General features: G+C 43.0%; 1 protein-coding gene across 12 annotated transcripts in view; it reads right to left on the reverse strand.

Annotated features, from left to right (window-relative positions):
- The window catches only part of LOC111849520 (uncharacterized), a 115,674-nt gene that overhangs the window by 58,961 nt on the left and 37,176 nt on the right, over positions 1–19,537 (reverse strand). For 11 of the 12 annotated variants that reach the window (XR_011982669.1, XR_002839557.2, XR_002839558.2 and 8 more), the window contains 5 exons: positions 10,081–10,248; positions 8,222–8,401; positions 3,671–3,754; positions 3,081–3,248; positions 2,362–2,445 (listed from right to left, as the gene is read on the reverse strand). Coding sequence is in view for 9 of the 12 variants with exons in the window: in XM_023822445.2 (XP_023678213.2) it covers positions 2,362–2,445; positions 3,081–3,248; positions 3,671–3,754; positions 8,222–8,401; positions 10,081–10,248 (684 nt within the window). In the remaining 3 variants the exon portion in view is untranslated. The remainder of the gene's footprint in view (positions 1–2,361; positions 2,446–3,080; positions 3,249–3,670; positions 3,755–8,221; positions 8,402–10,080; positions 10,249–19,537) is intronic. The other variant, XM_023822441.2, reaches the window with a different exon arrangement.

Raw genomic sequence — 19,537 nt, forward strand, 5'->3', positions numbered from 1 at the left:
CACTTAACCCATTAAAAACATGTAGGGGATGAAATGGGAGATTCTTCCTGTAGACCTTCATAATGTCTCTCACACGATGCATTATATCACGTTACAACCTATTCCATCCATCCATTGTACAGCGTATCCTGGTCAGAGGCCTTCAGGGGGCTTGGAGCCAATCACAGGCAGTCCTGAGAACAAAGCAGGGGCGCATGCAGGATGGGATGCCAGCCCATTGCAGGGCAAGGGCACACAGTCACACTCCAAGGGCAGCTGAGGGACGCCAATTAACCCAACTGCATGACCACCCCCACTACCACCACCGCAGAGGTGGGAGTCGGCCAAACTACCCACGGGTGTGCCACCCATTTCAGTCACTTCATCTCGAAATAAAAAGGATTTTGTCCTGCTTTTGCATAATTGACATTTAATATCACACTTTAAAATTTATAATATAGCACTTATATTTGCATTTTCTGCAAGAATAAAATGATCCTGATAAAAAAATGTAAAAAAAAACAATAATGATTTTCAAATGCATGCGGGCAGCAGGAGAAAATATGAGAGCACCAGTGTGGTCTGGTGAAGAAGGAACTGCTGCCGATAAACTGATGAATGAATGAGGCAGGGCTGAAGAATGGGGCACTGAGCAGACATCCAGAAGCTCAGGTCCGATGGACGGCTCACACGGCTAACGCAGGCTAACATGGGCTAACACAAGCTAACACAGGCTAACATGGGCTAACACAAGCTAACGCAGGCTAACATGGGCTAACACAAGCTAACGCAGGCTAACATGCACTAACACAGGCTCATGCACACCCTTACCTTGTCAACAATAAGCAGCAAAGAGAAGGGAGAGAGCTACAGTGAATAGGATTCATCAAATAATTATGTTAGACCTGAACTGTCTGATTTCCCCATCAATCCATCCATCCATCCATCCATCAAACCTTTAACCAGTCCTGGGGGATCTGAAGCCTATTGCCCATGCAATGGGGACACCTGATGCTGTCCCAGTCCATCACAGGATCCGATTTTGTTTTATTATTGAGAATGACATTGTTTTTGACAATTATTTTTAAAACTCCCTCTAATGCACAAACATTGGGACGTAGTGAAAAATGGTAAAGAAACTGTAAATGGTATGTGCCTCCTGTCTGCCTCTAATCCAATGTTCTTTTCCTTTTGCAAATGTCTTTACTTTTTGGGTGTGTTTTTTGTTATTTTAGCCTGAACATTGCAAGAGCTTGCGTCGTGCTCCACAGCTACGGCCAATGCCTCCAGATTCAAAACCTTGGAGTGCTCGACCTTGTCCTTCAGAATCCTGACCTTCAGCTTTGGCTCCCGAGCCCCCGCGGAGCACCCCCCGCACACCTCGGCACGCCAGGTCGGGTTGTAGCTGAAAGCCGTGCGCTGCAATCACGCGACACACTTTCCAGCGCCTAAACAAGTTACTGTACATGTGTCTTCTGCGACACCTTCTTAGAAAATTACAGGAAGGCCACTTGTGTTTTTTTTTTTTACTAAAGATGTGTATAATTTTATGCACAGTAATACACATTTAATTAATCTAGATTACTGAGTGAATAAAATAATGCATTAATGAACTGATTCACCAGAATGGCCAAGATGCTGCTAGGTAGCTAAATCTTCAGCAGAATAGTCAGATCTACACATCTATACACATATTGCACTATGTATATAAACCCTAGTGTCCACCCCCCTCACCCCTCTCTACCCCAACCTAGTTTTACACTATCCTGCATTTTTGCAGTTTACTGTAAGTATTGTGACAACCGTTCCCCTGTCATGCTGTTCTATGTTTAACTGTGGTTCTGTGGAGACATTGTTTTGCCCCAATGTATATCTGCATTTGGATTAGGACATGGATACCTGAGCAGGGGGCCCAGATATATAAGTAAAATTGGGTGGGGGTAGTCAAGGTTAAATTTTGTTGGGGGGCCTGAATTTCTTGCAAAGCCCCTGATATGGATGCCATGACAATATCGCCCATTTGCTGTGGAAAAGTCTTTGCGTTCCCCGCACTCTCATTTTCGGGATCCCCTCGGGAGGGGCCCTATTCCTGGATCCAGTACCCCCCTCCCTCCCGGAACCACCACTAACACGGGTCATGCGGCTTGGCCCGCAGATCCCCCGCTCCCTCGTTAAGCCCTTCCACCTCGGCCAACTGTGGGGTGGGTGCCCAGTGGGTGGGGGGTGGTTCCATATTGACAGTGCCCCCTGAATCTGGACCCATCCGTATTCATAAACCGGGGCTAAGTCTCGAAAAACATCCGCTTTTTTGCGAGCGGCTGACTCATGCATTTTGCATGGGCCAGTAAACAAACCGCGCCTTGGGGACAGAGGTTCACGCACCTCCCTCTCTGTGTCCTGCAGCTTCTCCTCCGTCGCTTTCAGGGTCATCTTCAGCTGCAGAATCACTTGATCCCGGCTGCTCACCTGATTATGGGAAATACACAGAAACAATAATAAAAAATAACACCAGCAAGTGAAAAAAAAAGGAAAAAGTTTCAGAGACACATAATTAATGTGTACAGGAAGCCATGAAACAGGTGACAATCCATTCGTAGGGGAGGCTTTACTGCACGGCCCTACCTGAGCTGAAGCCCAGCAGCCCCCCCTCTCAATCAACAAGCTTTACCTACAGAACCATTGCAGAAAATAGTAGGACAGCCTCTAACCATACCAACGTGTCTTAGCCCATGCGGTCCACGCAGAACAGTTCTCCGTACACTTCTGGACAGATTCAGAACCATTTTCTTTCTCAAGGTATATATTCTGAAGCACTTCATACCTGACATGATTTTGACACCACAATTTGTCCCCTAAGTGCCCCCCCCCCCCCCCCACACACAGAGAGTGTGCCGCACATGTTCACCAACAATCTGTTAACAGTTTAGGCTCGGGAATGGAAAGTACGAAGCCGTCGCCGTGAGCAACCGGGCTGGGGCTTCCGCCGTCGTCCAGCAACCGGAGGGAAGCCGGATTCGACACGCAATAAACGGCGATGGGCGTTTTGAAAAAAAAAAAGCCCAAAAAGAACAAAAGGCTTCCCATGTCCTGCCCCGCGCTACCTCTTGTCGTGCCGTTCTCTGCTTCTCCATGACAACCGTCATCTCCTGTTCCAGCGTGGTCTTCTCGCCGCTCAGCCTGCTAATGTCCTGGGACTGCTCTTTTATTTGGGCTGTCAGCTGTACGGTCTCCTCCTTCAGCTTCTGCAGGAGATCTTCCCTGAGGAGTAACTGGAAGCAAGAAGAAATAAAAAAAAAAGAAAAAAAAACAAGGATGCGAGACTCATTTTAAATCACTTAACCCCCATCTTCAAATAGTTTATCTGTTCTTCCTTGTGGCGGCACCTTAAATGTGAGCAAGAGAATCCGTTCTGTCAGAACGAGGCATGAATGAAACCGCTTTACAGAAGGGAAATTTAAATAAAATATACCCAAAATGAAAAATAAGTATACCTGACAACAAAGCCAAATCATAACTGAAATAGGTTCGGTCCATCTGTTCCCTAACACCGTAAAATTGAAAAATTTTGCATGTATTTTGACTATATGTGCATAAATGTGAAGTGCACTCTATGAAGTGTTTTTTATTTGTTTTAAACTTTTACTGCATGCATAACACTTCAGATAAAAACTGTATGAAGCGAGATACTTACCGCATTGTTACATTCAGAGTACTGCTTTTGGACGTCTAACAATTTCTTCTGCAACAATCCAAGTTTGTTGTCTCTTTTAGAAATCTGTAGATCACAAACAGAGAACCATGAGGTCTAAGTCAAACTTTGGGATGTAGTAGAGAAATGACAATGACATTTGAGGCTCTTGCATGTACAACACAATGTGGTTTCCTGATGTTCCAACATTTGGAACCTCACAACAGGCTGTCTGGTTTAAATGAAGGTATTTAAATGAAGGTTCCAAATACAAACACTCCTCATGTAGCGACCATTTGCATATACTTGATAATAAAAATTTCACATTCAGACCAATGCGAGCTTTTACAACCAAATTTCATACCTGACAAATGGAATGTACAAAATATCGTTAAAAACGTCCACTTCATGAAGGATAAAAGGAAAGGATTAGGGAAGGCTGAAGTAAAGTCATAAATATGGTTGTGGTAAAACTTGAGTGAGTTTCCCGAAGCCTGTTAAAAGATAGAACTTAAAAATGATGTAGCATTGAGAAGGCTTCGTGAAATTCACCTCTGGTCAATGGAAAAGAACTTGTCCGCTAAACGAGGAGTGTAGTAATAGAGAATAATAAAAAAAAACACCATTTATCATGGACATGAAAAGGCCCTTCAAGAACAAGACCTTAAGCTTGATACGTAACATAAAATTAAGCCAGCAAAATCCTGCAATAGCCTTTAATTGTAATAAATCAGAATATTTTTGTATAGATGTTGTTGACAATATAACCAGCATCTTTACATGCTGGGTGTTTATCCCTGGTTACATTAACATTTGCAGTCTTCTGATTTAGGAAAAGTAATGAAAAAAGAATCAAAAGAAATGGGAGATTTTTTTAAGCGATATTAGTTTCAATCAGCACACGGGGTGAATGAGCCATTTAGAAAGACCTCAGTGAAGTGGCTGTCTGCGCAACATGAAAAGCTCTTATGTTTCCCGGTCTTCTAAACACAGAAAAATGCATCCCTCCAATTCAGAATATCGAATGTCTTATGGAAAGTGAAAGGTCGTTTGTAACTGTCCATAGGATTGATGGAGTTAAGATAGCTCCTTGACCTTCACCCTGCACTCACGAAGAACGGTCTCAGATGACAGAGCATCGGGCAACTTTACACACGATCTCTGCATTTATTCCAAATTGCATCTCCTTCTGCCGAGCTCTACGCGCCGTGCGCGCGACTTAACGACGTGCAGTCCTGCTTCGTTAAACGGTGGGTCGTCATTCGACACCGTGCACTGAATGTTTGCGTTTTGCTTTAATTCAGCCTCTGCCGCCTGCTTTCGTCTGTCCTTTTAAACTTCCCCCCCCGATTGGAGAGCGATTGCTTTCGTGGCCTAGATAAACACTGTCAAGGTCAATCTCGACGTAGCAGCGTCAAAGTCGGGTCGTATGCCTATGGTCGAGTCGACGCACTGGGCTTAGTGACGCTAAGGGCCTCGTGCACCTGCTCCGAATCTCTGGACAGATGTCAGAATCAGAATCAGAATCAGCTTTATTGTCATTCAAACCACTTGACATGATAAGAACGAAACACAGTTTCTCAGGTCTCGGTGTGCGCAGTGTGGCTACTAAACAGTAAATATATAAAATAGCAGTAAAATACTAGAATAAAATATCCAAACTGGATATAAAATAGAATAAAACCTCTGAAATAAAAAAGAGATGTACAATATTGCACATTCTTCTTTGTCATTGACAGCACACACAGGCTCATCCATGATTCGCAGCATGCCTGTTCACTGAAAAACATCTACAGCATCGATATCTTAAGACATAATGTTCCAGCTTAAGCTAGCATTTAATACCCTAATTAGGACTTCTTGGCTAGCATAGGAAAGTCACAATGGACCAGAGTTTTCCAAATAATTCTAGGGTAAGATTTTAGTGGATCGACTGGTGCTTACCGTACACTATTTAGCCTGTGGCCCGATAAGCAGTTAATAGGGCCTGTGGGCTCATGGGCATGAATGGCTCATGAGGGAACAGTATCTGTGTATCTGTACTACATAATGTCTGTGTTTGTACATCTTATGCGTGCATAATGCTACAAGCCTGCACAAGTCCATTTACCAGACTCATCGTGGAGGAACTCCTCAGCAGTGACCCCGGACGTGCTCGGAAACCGACATTAAACTCTTGGGAAAGCCAGTGAAAATGGACCAAAACAAACGAGGAGCTGGAAGACAGGCGAAGCTCCCACTGAAAAGTGACACAATTCCCAAAGATCAGAGTAGCTTTGGATCCTGCTAGCATTAGCTGTCGCATTTAATCGGCATGCAGCTTCTGAGTGACTTTTCAGCATTTCTGTGACGATCAGCATGTTAGAGGTACATTAATTAGCGCACGTTTTTGCCCAAAGTGACGTATAAGTGAGACAGACGATACATCATGTCAAGGAACCGACTTGGCATAAGTGGAGCTAGACTGAGCTTCCAGTGAGTGACCAGTAACACATGTAAATTAGCATCGTCGCAAGAGCTATACAAGCTATACAAAACATTATAAGAGTTGATCAGAAGAACTGTTTAAATAAAATATTATGAGGACTAGTTTCCTGTTAAGTAAGTGCAAAATACTCTAGAGTTTGCAAGAGAACATAAGCAAAGAATAGCCAATGAAGACAGAGCAGGTCAGTGATCTGAAGGCTAGCAGAGTTGTTCCTGGAAATGATGTCTTAAAAGTACGTACTTAAAAACATAGAGGAAACTTCAGTGGCATGCACGCTCATAAATGCATGTCTTTTTTCATTAAAACCAGCTCAGTGTTCAATACACATGAAGACCATGAATATTGTGGAAGACTCACATATTCACATAATGACTGCACGCATGGAGTATGTATTATATTCCAATAATATTTAGAAACAGCAAACATAATGAGTAATAAAGAATAGGGACAGGAGAAAGAAAGGGCAGTAACCAGCCAATATGAATTTCCTCAATATATAAGATGATCTGTAAATAAATGTAAATATACTGTAAAAACCCCATGACACTGAACAGTATAAGTGGTTTGAAGATGGATGGAAGATGGATGGAGGATGGATGGAGGATGGATGGAGGATGGATGACTGTCAATCCCTCTCTGCTCTATCTATGGTAGGAGAATCTGAACTGACAGGCATATATAACAAAAGGAACAAACAGAAGATAGGAGAGACATGGGAAATGGCTTTTAAGTGAAACTTCCTTGTGAGAGACAGGAGGGATGGATGGGGTCCTGCTAGACCCCACGCACTTTTACTCGTACCCTGAACGTAGATTTCTTCCTGTGTTGTAGGATCAGCACCTGAATGGACTGACAGGGGCGAACGTTGTCAGACAATGCTGCCCAAAGCCCCGCCCACTTTGTGGCAAAGGCTCCTGGGATGCCGTCGCTCTCAGCCAATGGATTCTGTCGTGGTGTCTGGCTGGCTGGGAGCCGATATGCAGCCAGAGCCATTGTCCCCTCCACGTCCTCCAAATGCACCGGCTTCACAGCACAGACTTATTTTTGGTGATGGGGGCTGGATGGGGGGGGGGGGCTGAAACATCCTGCCCCTCGACACTCTTCGTCTTATTAGAAACCCAGCAGCAATTAGAGCGTTTTTGTTTAAACCGAAACTGACCTCTGAGTTCCTTAACAGCCCGCTTTACAACAAAAGAATGAAAAAGAGAGCACCATCCGCGAGTCGACACAGCTACTCACGAACAATAAAGGGTCTTAATACGAAACTGCTAAGACTGTATTAAAATAAACTCGAGAAACGGCCTCGGCGGAAACGGCTCGACGTATTTGTTCAGCTGTGCTAATGTTAGGAAAGTTAAGAACAAACACTATTATTGCCCTACGCGTTCTTTTACAGGAAACAGACAGTGGCAAAAGCTACAGTAGTTCAACATATGAGATCAGAGAGATGGTTTTTACAGTAAACTGGATCCAGATGCTGGAAAAGACATGGGAAGCCGGCAAAAATTAATGGCTTTGTAAATCTTCAGATGAAAGGGAAGGGGACTGGCCAACACAGCTCACACTGTCTGCCATCTCCCCGATCCAATAAACGCGGGTTCAAACAGACGGCAGGTCTCACGCATGGAGCGAATATTACAGCTGAGTTCCGTCACAATCTCAAAGTTGCGGTCAAAAGCGCCACTTTATGCCTTTCGCTGTACCTGAAATTCATTTCATTTGAAAATGAAAAAGACTGCTGTACTGTATGAAAAAACATCTTTTGCCAAGCAAATCTAAAATACCAGAACAGTTTTCTGAGATCAAAAAACTTGCTTTTCTCCTAGTTATCGCAGAAGCTGCTTGCATAAGGCGCGGCTGCCTTTAATTTTAATGCACGCCAAGGCAAATAAGGAGCGCGAAAGACCAAAATTTAGACAGGACAGTGTGAAATTAGCGCAAAGGAAAGCGTGTTCTTCCAAACAGCATGTCCTGGGAATTCTTCATCACAGGGGGAAAGTAGGTTGGCAAAGAGATTTTTTTTATTTCATATAGAAAGGAAAAAAAGGCTTCCTTTGCTTTTTTACCTTACTGCCAGCTGCCTTCTTTGTGTTTCTCAGAGTTTCCGTTGCCCTACTTAGGGCCTCCTGCTGTTTTACAATTTGATCTTGCAGCTGTTGAGATTGTTCTGTCTTCTCCTGTAATTTGGACTTCAGTAGACAAACTTCTAAATCCAGGCTGTTCACTTTGGATTCACTCTCCTGCAGCTATGGTAGGAGGGAAGGCAATTACAGAAATTACAATTACAAGAATTACAATTGTAAAAATTACAATTACCAAAAAAAAAGCAATTACAATTACCGAAAGAGAAGCTGTGATCATGCCTATGTAAAACAAAACAAGGCCCATTCGGGTTAAAAACATTCACTTGGGAAGACATAGATAAGATAGATCTAAGCCCATTCATCCATATATCAGAACAAAATAAGTATTGACAAAATTACAGAAACTCGAGACACATTGTTGGAACTATTATAACAATAACAGATTACATTAGTCATTAAGTAATGCATTAGAGTTACACAGAAAGCCTGAAATGTAATATTGTTCCTGCCTATTATTAGTGTGTGGACATCTAAAGCAAACATTGTCAGCTCTAGTTGTTCATTGATTTGGGTACAATTACACAGAAAAGGCCCTGATCCAGAACAATTTTTCCCATAATACACCTGTATTGGTTCATTTGGCTTATTGGTTTGATGCTGCCCCTAACTATATATTGAAAAATACTCTGTAATTCTTCATTAGGCTACAATATAAATTTGAAGCCTGGCTGACTTCATGCAATCTAGGTGCGACACAAAGAGATGCCATATTGTTGGTGGCTATACAGTTGGCCATTATTTTCAAATTCAGCAGAACTCGCGTTATGATTTGCAAATGGTAGCGTGCCAGAAGATTACACTGCTGCATGTTCCTCGCCTCGGGCAGGGAAACAGAGCACACTGATTTGACAGATGGTTTTTAAAGGGAGATCACTTTCAAAGGTAGGCCTGTCATATTTTCTCATCGACATCAGCCACGGGCCCCCGGTAGACCAAGGCCTGAGACCCATGCGTCCCCAGAAGCTCCAGCGATAAGCTCAATTTCAAGGCTCATGGGTACAATAGCAGGGCCTGCGCTGAGATCCGGACACTCGGCTTCTTCAATGCATGACACGGGTCCAGCTAAATAATTCATTAAGCAAAAATGTCAATAGTAATCCAAAAAAACGTAACTCTAAGAACACAACGGTAATGTGGAATGCACTAATGTGCTTACCTTCAAATTCAGGCAAGACTATTACAAAAAATAAAGAAAAATAAAGAAAGAAAAGGCAAATGATTCCACAGGAAAATTAGCGACAATTATTCAAACTGCTCAAGGCAGGTAGCTACATTAATCCATTCTGGCATATGCGATAAATTATTTACGCAAACATGCAGAGCGGAACTGGCCTTTTTTTCGGAGCACTCTGCTGTTTCATTGTAACGTAAAGCCCAGCTGAAAATAAAAACACATGTAGCCGATCAGTGGGTCCACCGGCTGCCGACATTTCCCTCTCGAGCAAGGACACGTCCAGCCCCATCAGTAGGGACTCAGGAAAGTTATTCGAAAGAAAATTTAACACCAATTACATTCATCATTAGTATGCTTTGTTAATGTACTCATTTACTATTAAATAGCACTCATAAAAAGGTAAAACTACATTTTACATTTCCCGCTAAATGAAATTTAAATCAACCGAAATCCTTCATTTATGCACCGTGCCCAGCAAATCCTCAGCGTACCCGAAATGACCGCATTACAATATTGAATATCAGACGTAATAAACTCCACCGGACGATTAAAATGAAAGCGAGTCCCAGCGCCCCCATTTGCGATTTCATTAAAAAGTGAAATGTACCTTGTTTCTCCTGCACTCCAAGGCCCAGCTCGCGTCGGCACACTCCGGGGAGGGCCCCGTGTTAAAGCGCTCCTTCATTGTCAGTGTCCTTTTCAAAGACTCCTGTGTGGCTTTTGCTGAGGTCACATCCAGCTGCAAGTGCCGCGCACTTTCCCCACCTTCATTTATCTCAATTGGGGGGAAAAGAAAACAACTGTCGACCTATCGGCGAATTTGTAAAAAGGCTGTTTTTTTATTTTTTATTTTTCCCTGAGACAGATGCGACTGTAGTCACGCAAGATGTGGATAACAATAATGAAAAAGTGAAAAGCTGGAAAGGAACGTCGTTTTTACTCTGGTTTGTTTTATGCCATCAGAAGAAATGTGTAAACAGGGATCTGTGCAACTGGAATTTGAGAGGTTTCGATCATGTGAAGCCAAGGTTTGTGTCACACTGAAGCTGAGGTTTGTGTTACACGGAAGCTGAGGTTTGTGTCACACAGAAGCTGAGGTTTGTGTCACATGCAAGCTGAGATTTGTTTGCTCCAAAGCTGAGGTTTGTATCACCAGAACCTGAGGTTTATGTCACAGAGAAGCTGAGGTTTGTGTCCCCTGTAGCTGAAGTTTGTATAATCTGAAGCTGAGGCTTATGGCACACAGAAGCTGAGGTTTGTGTTCCATGAAGCTGAGATTTGTATCACCTGAAGCTGAAGTTTGCCTCAGGAGAAGCCGTGGTTTGCCTCATACAAAGCTGAAGTTTGCGTCATGTGATGCTGATCTTTGAATCACATGTAAGCTGAGATTTCCATCACATGCAAACCACAGATAAAGCACGCTGGCCATATCACTGAAGCATTTGCTTTAAAACAAAAAAAATAAAAAATCAGACTACCGTATCCTTGGCAGAGTGTAAACTCCACAATGAATGGCAACAAACAACAGAACGGGTAGCAGATGATGTTTATGAAAGCGGCTCAGTATACACAAACATGGACACGTGAACAAAGATGGCCATTCATACTTTACATGTCATACTGAAAGTGGGATACAGGGACCCATCAGCTACAAAAAAAACAAAATGCAAAGCCCCTAGATGGGAAATATCCCTGCAAGACAAAGGATTATGTGCTTGTAAAGTGTACCGAGAGGATTAAAATGTAAGAACGAGTGTTTACAAGCACAAACTGCATCGTGCCAGCATGCTAAAAACTTACATGTCAACGGTAGAATACCCAGATCATTAAAAATCAACAGGAACCCAAGGCATCGGAAAGTGGAATTCTCACTCAGAATGACAACTCATGGTGAACGAGAGACGGAAGATGGGGGGGTATCGCATTCTCCCCCATTAAACGAATACCTGTGGGAACAGTTCCAATAGCTTATTAAAGAGATTTGCCGGGGTATCTCTGTACCTCTGGCCATCTTTAAAGAGCGGCCTGTCAGGACACGTTTGGCCATTACTCGGCCGACACCGGGCAGAAGAGCGAAACGTCTCCTGTTATCTGATCAATCACGGGGCGAAGCATGCGACGGGCGCAAATGGGGATGCGACCGCTTCTCAGGCGGACCTGTGCAGTCCCTCACTCGGTTTAATTTGAATAACAACGTCTAAGAAAATGGAAGCACTGTGTCTGAAGGTTGTACCGGGGACACCCGGGCGTCCTCCTTTCTGCCTGCATGGGAAGGAAGCAGCCCGACAGCGGCATTCAGACATTAAGGCAGACATTATAACCGCAGTCCATATTATAAATCTGGGAATATCGCCCCCGCAGCCCTGGGTCTGAGGCAGACCCTGAAGATGCGTAAAATGTCATAGCCGAAGGGTGATGGTGTCAAAATATGGTTTTATTTTACCACACGGCAGTGAGAAATTCACCTTCTCCTCAGAAACAGAGGCCAGGAGAAATGCCAGACCGGCTAGTCGTGTCTCGTTTTTTCAGACGGGCACCGTGATAGATGGACATCTCAATAGAGATTTGAGAGGAACAAGGACCCAATCCCGCTTCATACCACAACCTTATAAATTCGATCCCCCTGAATCTCACATAAACTTACTAATATATTAAAAGGAATTCCAGATTATACTTAAAAAGTCAATGGATGCTACAGCTGAGACCACAGAGACATGATAAATAATTACTTTTAAAAAATCTGACGTGAAAGTGAGCTGGGTGTAAAGGGTGACACACAGCATGGGGAGTTTTCACCCTTTGCAGGTCAACGCTGGAGGGTAAACAAGGCAGAAGTCATTCATTTTAAACAGAAAACCATGGAACCATTCAGGCTTTATATAAAAATGAACGGCCATCGGACCCCGTGTACCAACCAGACCTGGGATGCTGGTTGAGGATTATCCAGGTCTCAGCCACCTGCGATGGCGCACTTCTATTCCAAAAAACAATCACATCCCTCGATGACTACAGAGTGTCCAAGTTTCCATTGGATTATTTAATGAAAGCCACAGTTTGGCCAAAATATATCACCATCATGTTTTTGCGTGTGCCACTGGATCACCTTCCAGTCGAGAGCCAGTTTTCGCCTTAAAGAAGCAAGCTGGGGGACAGTGACTTTAATTAATCGGTTAATTAATGGCCAGAGGGAGCTTGGCTGCCTTGTGTACTGCCTCCCGCTGCAGGGACAGTGACGGATGTTAAGTGTCCTTTGCAGACGCTGGTATTCCAGCAGCCGATTGTGAGTGAGGACATTTATTTGCCTTACTGTACCATCAGGAGCAGCCCATCAATCAAGGAGGGACAGCGAATTGTGGTGTGGTGTGGGGGGGGGGGGGTGAGAAAAATCATCGGCGGAGCTGCACACACAGCAGCTGCCAAGACGAGCGACGGAGGGAAAAGGACGCCATGGCAATTGATCCGCAAGAATAAGGCGAACCACCCCCAGAACGGGTGAACTTTTAATGCTCTGTTTGTCCGTCAAGCTAACCTCCACGCCGCGGCTGACGTGACGTGGCGCCCCCACACAAACACAAACCCCACACATCCACAGAGACCGGCTGCCCCGTAAAGCACCACGTGGACGTTATTAATATTTCACGAACGCAAATGGCGTGTCCTCTTCCAGCGTACGACATAAGCTCACCTCACTGACAGCATCTTTGCCTGAAACCTGTGACATTAAGCCCCTTTTCCAGTGAATGGACTGGCTGAAACTGTTTTAACTTCATTTCCCGCAAAAATGGGTTTTACCTCCTGAAGTAAATCTGTCAGCGATCTGCGATGCACATAAACCAAACAAGTTAAGCGATGATTAACTTTTCAATGACTCGACATTTTTTTTTTCTCATCAAAAAGGACTGTTTTCAACTAAATCCCGTATACTTAAACTTCAATGCAAAAGTGCTGTGACTGAAACTCAAATTGGGGTCACAGAAAGCCTTGAGTCTATCACAGAAACACAGAGGGAGGGGCAAGGCACACCCAGCCTTGGGTGGCAGCTCATCACGGGTACCGAATACCTACCTATAGCTAATAAGCGCCTCCATCTTTAATATCAGGTCACCATACCAGCTTTGCCTTTTCTGAGACCTGGGCCAGTGTTACTACCATTTATATTTTGTTTTTAATTTTCATATTATTTTCAATTTGAAATCCAGTTTAGTTTTAGTTTTTAGTACGGCTTTACCAGTTTCTGTTAGGTATTTTAAAAGATATTCCTGTTCAGTTTTTATATATTTTAGTTTGTCTAAGGTTTAATGATTTTATTTCTAAAAACAGAGTATAAGCTGTTATTTGTCTATTTTTATTTGTCCATATGATTTTCTGCGTGTTTTATGTGTATTTTATGTGGTAACAGAAAGTATTTGACATTGGTTTTTATTTTATTTCAGCCATGTTGAAGTGTTCTTTTTACATTTTATTTTTGTATTGTATCTTATTTTATTTCATTTTTACAAAAAATGTTTTAGCCTTTGTTAATGATAATAACCCTGGCTTGAACCATCTTCTCCCAATCCACCAGCCTATGTCATCACAGACAAACATCACCACGCTCCACACCGGACTCATCTCACAGACCAGAAGCATCAATAATCCAAATTCATAATCTCCCAGAATTAAAATGCACGAATAAACAGAGAACTGCTCCTACAGTCCAGGCAAAACAGAAAGACTGGTAAGTACATGTGAAATGCACAAAAAATCCAAATTATATATATATTTAAAAAAAAACTTAGCGAAATAATAAACGTTGTTCTTAATTAAACTGACGTAGCGACATGTGCCCTGTAGCATCAGATATCTCCACAACGTTAATGAGAACTGCTCACCGCAAAGAGACTGACTTGGTACAGGACTCGAACTGAGGAATGAAAATTAAAAAAAGTAATTGAACATGCCATCCTTAGGCATTCTGAAGGACACCTGAGAGAGACTTATCAGAAAAAAAACAGCAAACAAACAAGAAACATTTAAATCGGGAATATAAATTGGTGTTTTAATCATTTTTCTAAGAATAACTTTAAATACTTTCCTGTATCCATAATAATAATGTGCTTTTCTCTAATATCACTAAAGATAAATAAAATCATATTTATTCTTCTTTAACTATGAGTTGTAGGAAAGCAAGCAGGCAGCAGTGAATTCACTATTTATTGCAAGGATGTCTAGATGCTGAAAAAAGGACACAAAATGCCATTGAATAAAACCAATAAAATACTAAATAAATAATAATAAAATAATAAAGAGGGAATCTAACAGCTCTTTCTGACAAAATGGTACGTGCGCAACATTGCATAAGCTTGCCTGATAACTCCCTGATTCCACTGCATGACCACTCATCAAAATATCCATCTTAATGTTATTCATTAAATCGATAAATTCTGTTCTGGATTTGTTTACAGCGCTGTAAATGTTTTCTTTCAAATCACCGCATTTTACATGCTTTTATATTTTAAATGCACATTAAAAATTCCTCACCTTGGGCAATCTTTGTGAGACTGAATAAAATATACTGAAGTTCTGAAAAAGAACATTTATGCCCAGAAATAACACTTAAATTACACTTATTTTCATCAGCTGATCTGAGCACTTAATAGCAAGATGAAATCTTCACACTGGGTAGTGTGAGGTCAAAATGGACTGCATTCTCACCATGGCAACCTACCAATTGGCATTATATAAAAAAAAAAAAAACAATAAACTAGATGCTACATGTTTGTTTTGCATGCACACAAGTGTGAGCATGCCTCTCGAATTAGCAGGGGAAAAATGACATCCATGCAAATATGAGCTAAAAGCCCATCATTACATCGGCCAATTGTAAATTAATTACTTTTAGTTATTTCTGGCGCAGCGCTTCAAAATGTAGGGAAAGAGGATCAGATTCCACATGTTTCCTGTCTGCTGTCAATATACAGGCCTCAATCCCAGACCTAAGACCCGATCACTTTCAATTTGATGATCCATTAGCTTTTCCCATGGGTTAGGATAAAAGGGGGATTATTTAGGCTGCATGGACTCTGAAGATGACCCAGGAAATGCTTTTTCCCGAAAGCCCGGCCAGCAGCATCAGATGGGGACGAAAAGCTGTTTTAGTTTTTGGCATAAATGAGGAAAAAGGTATCGCTTTAAAACATAATATAATCTGAGGCGACAGTAAAAACCCGCCCCCCCCCCACTCGTCTGTATGTTGACGGATGGGCGAGGCGCAGATGCTCTCAGTCAATTTCTACAGAATTGACTTCTTCCCATAAACTCAATAAAAATGCCATTCCTCCATTCAAGTTCTTGAAGGCAGCAAAACCTCAGCTGAGTGGCCAATGTCCACTGAGTAGGTGCCACAATGCAATCAAACCAGATATGATATGCATATAAATATTTTTTCATTAACTGTTTATAGTTGATGACATTTGACTTCATAAATCAGGAGTATATATGCAGGCCCCAGAAACACCCCTTTAAAATAAAATTAAAAAAACAGCAGGGAAACGTTACATACACAAGGATCTACCCAACCCCGGTTAAGCCCAAGAACACGTTTTCAAATCCAAAGCAAAACTATCAACATAACAACGCAACAATATACAAACTACAATGTAGCTTAATCTACAACACGTTTGCATTTTCTTTATTTAACAGGTGCTTTTATCCATACAGTCCAGAAAACAATGTCAGATGGTCCCTGGACAAATTGGGGGTTATGGGACGTGCTGGGGGCCCAACAGTGAAATCACACTGGAATTAGAACCAGTGATCCTCCGATGACAAGCACAGGGTCCTAACCCAGTGAGGCACACACAACTCCGACATGTACAGATGCAAAAATGACTACATTAAAATCCTAATACAGGAGATATCTATAATTGAACAGCTATAATGTAAACGTCAGCACCACATTATGGTATATGAAGACAAAAACAAAGATTCACCAGAATTGATGCAGTTTTGATGATTAATATGCATTACAGCTGATCTGTTGTTACGATGAGGATGGCTATTTCTCCATGGCCTGAACACTTTCGGCATACTGCAAGCTCATCAGTAATGCTATGTCACATAAAACTAGAAAGCCTACACATATATTAGAAAGTGGATCATGTAATGCAGAATTGTACATTATCACGTCATGTCTGACTATGCCTGATGTACTGCAAGGGCACGTGTTTTCCCCAGCCCTGATATCCTACAAACCTGTTGTGTTCCACTAATCAAGGAATTCATGAAGAGCCGATTAGCTGAAACAGACGGTCTAGAGAGGCTGAAGCAAAGGAACATGTGGATTTGCATGCGGTCTCCGAGGACAGATTTGCGAAGCCAAGCCGTATGGTACCATCATTAAGTGTGTGATTTATACCTCTTGCATATACAGACTTTGAGTGCGCACATTAAGCGTGTGACATATATGCCGTTACATACATATGTAATGTGCGTATCACGGCAGTCCCGAAATAGCGGAAACGAAGCCGGGGGGGGGGGGGACCTTTTAAAATGAACAACACTGGGGGTCAGGGCTCTTTATTAAAACAGGGGATGTACCGCGATAACTCAAAATGAGCATGTTGGGATTCGGATCCTTACCCGACCGGAGCATCAGGATCCTTCTGGGACGGCCCTGGAGAATAGCATACAGGGGCCGAATAAGGACACAGCAGAGCTCCGCCCCACTTAATATTGGGGGAGGGGCTTACCACAGAGCCAGGACGGAAACCCTCGACTGGAGGAGAGCTTAGAAACGCAGGGAGCAAGCAGACAGGTCCAGATTGATGGATGGTCAGAAGCACGGCTTTCTGCACTGAGCTGCCCCTCGATAAGGGCATCTTTTAATGCAGAATTAGGAAAAACACTGTGATATTTTTATACTTTTAAATATCAGATGCCTTTATCGCAATGAACATTGTATTTATTTAGCCCATACTTTTATCCAAAGCGATACACATCATGTTTCATTGGCCCACACATGAAATCTCTGTGCTGACCCTGGGACCAATGACCCTCTGATCACACACAGTGCCCCCCCCCCCGCCAAACCTAACCTCCTGCTATAAACCCCAGTTGTTCCATTAAGAGTATATTTTCTTGCCTATGTTGATGTTGTTAATATGGGAACGGCTTTACGTCCGGCTAATTAACTAATAACTAAGGCATGCACACGCTCAAAGACGCAAGGAATTAGAATTCATGGCCTGTCTAAATATAGCTAGAGCAGGTGATGTTCTCTGGGTGCGATCTAGTGCAAATATTAATGCACGGGGCCCGATTTGGCTCTCTTTGCTTAGTGTGCGGGCAGCAAATTAACAGCTGCCACAGATTTCATCAAACACGCTGAAACCAGAGGCAAAGTGAGACATGAGATAATGAGGCCCACCAAAATGGGACGGGCCAACAGACAATTCATTAAGTAATTAGGCTAATGACTTCTTTACTCAAGCGCTCCCTCCCTCCCCCCCCCCCCCCAATTTGGCTGGTGATATGAATTAATTACAAATGGTAATTAAATTAAGCAGGTTATAATTTCACAGCTGCACTTGGGGGTCCCCTCGGCTCGCGTTGCGTTAATAAGACTCAAACTCCAGGTGGGGAGGATTGAGGATTGAGGCCTTGACATCTTCCTCCCTGATGCCCTGATGCACACGGCCCTGTCCGTATTCAGCGGCTCGATTCGCCTGCTCCATTAGAGGCCCAGCTTGACATTCTGTATCCGGAGGGGTTACCTGCGGACAGCGATGCCGTTTACCACGACTCAAACTACTCGTGGGCCACAACTGGCCACAAAGTCACTGCGCGAAATATTAAATACACATGCTCCTTATGTAGGAGATGCTGAAGCAGCATGTTCTGCTAACCAGCAAGCTAGGATCTTCTGACCCTACTTGCCAGCTATACATTCAGTTTTTAAAAGTTCACGGGGATGAGGGGGGGGGGGGGTGAATTGGCCTTTTGAGTAGAGGGCTGCAGAAACAGCAAACCTGCACCCACCTTAAACGACACGCTGACTACATCCCGTCTCTTACAGGGAATTTTACTCAACTTCAGACTAAACAGAAAAATCCATTTTTATGCTTTTTTGTATTACATATACTAACTATCCTTTGGTATTGTTGTAGTAAAAAATATAATTTGTCCATCTGGTAATCTCACAAATTAAACAGCAATTTTCAGGGCAGAATGAACATATGAGTCACATATAAGGAACTCCAATAAAGACTGACCTTGAGTGACTTTCTCTCCTGTCTCCTCCACTTAAACTCTACTCGTTCGACGCCGACATAAATTCTCTAAATGTCATGCAAGAAGACTATCTTTGATTCCATTTCACAGGGAAAAAAAAGGGGAACGGGAACGGAGGGCGGAGATATTAGATCTCTTCGACGACGTGTTGGAAGGTTTGACGTTTGACGAGTTAACTTTCCGCTCCTTTCTGGCAGAGACATGCTTCTCCCTGAGGTCGGCCGGCTCCTCATTCATCAGTCTCGTCGCCGGCAGTGCCCTTGCGACCCGCCTCCACGCTCGCCGCCATCTTGGCTTCAGCTTGGGAGACGTCGCTCGTTTGTAAAGATCCTGTTTATGCGGCTAGCTTTAAAACAAGCATGCATTATGTATGCGGGATGTCAGCGGCTGGGAGGACCGACTCCGGCCTGCACGCGCCGGGCCGCCCGTCGGCCAAAACTCATATTAGCAGGGGTGGCTGAAAACGGACTACAATATGACAGGTAGGAGAATACTGTATACATAAGTAATGATGGACAGATCATCATGAGCTGTATGGTTTACATGTAACAAGAGCTTCACCCCTGACCTCATGGACGTCTGCACGTACCCACACAATAATCACAAACGCCAAATACAATTTTAATAAAATATACAAAGAAAGAATCACCACTGTCATATAAGTTTAATGACAATTAAACGTGGATGTGAAATGAAGCCCACAAGCAGCAGGCATCTTTAAAAATGCAGGACGGCTTCAACAGAACAGGTTTGTGTCTGGTGCAAAAGTAAAAATGTACTATGGGGACGTCTGC

Source organism: Paramormyrops kingsleyae, chromosome 15, assembly GCF_048594095.1.
Source record: "Paramormyrops kingsleyae isolate MSU_618 chromosome 15, PKINGS_0.4, whole genome shotgun sequence".
NCBI classification, from domain to species: domain Eukaryota; kingdom Metazoa; phylum Chordata; class Actinopteri; order Osteoglossiformes; family Mormyridae; genus Paramormyrops; species Paramormyrops kingsleyae.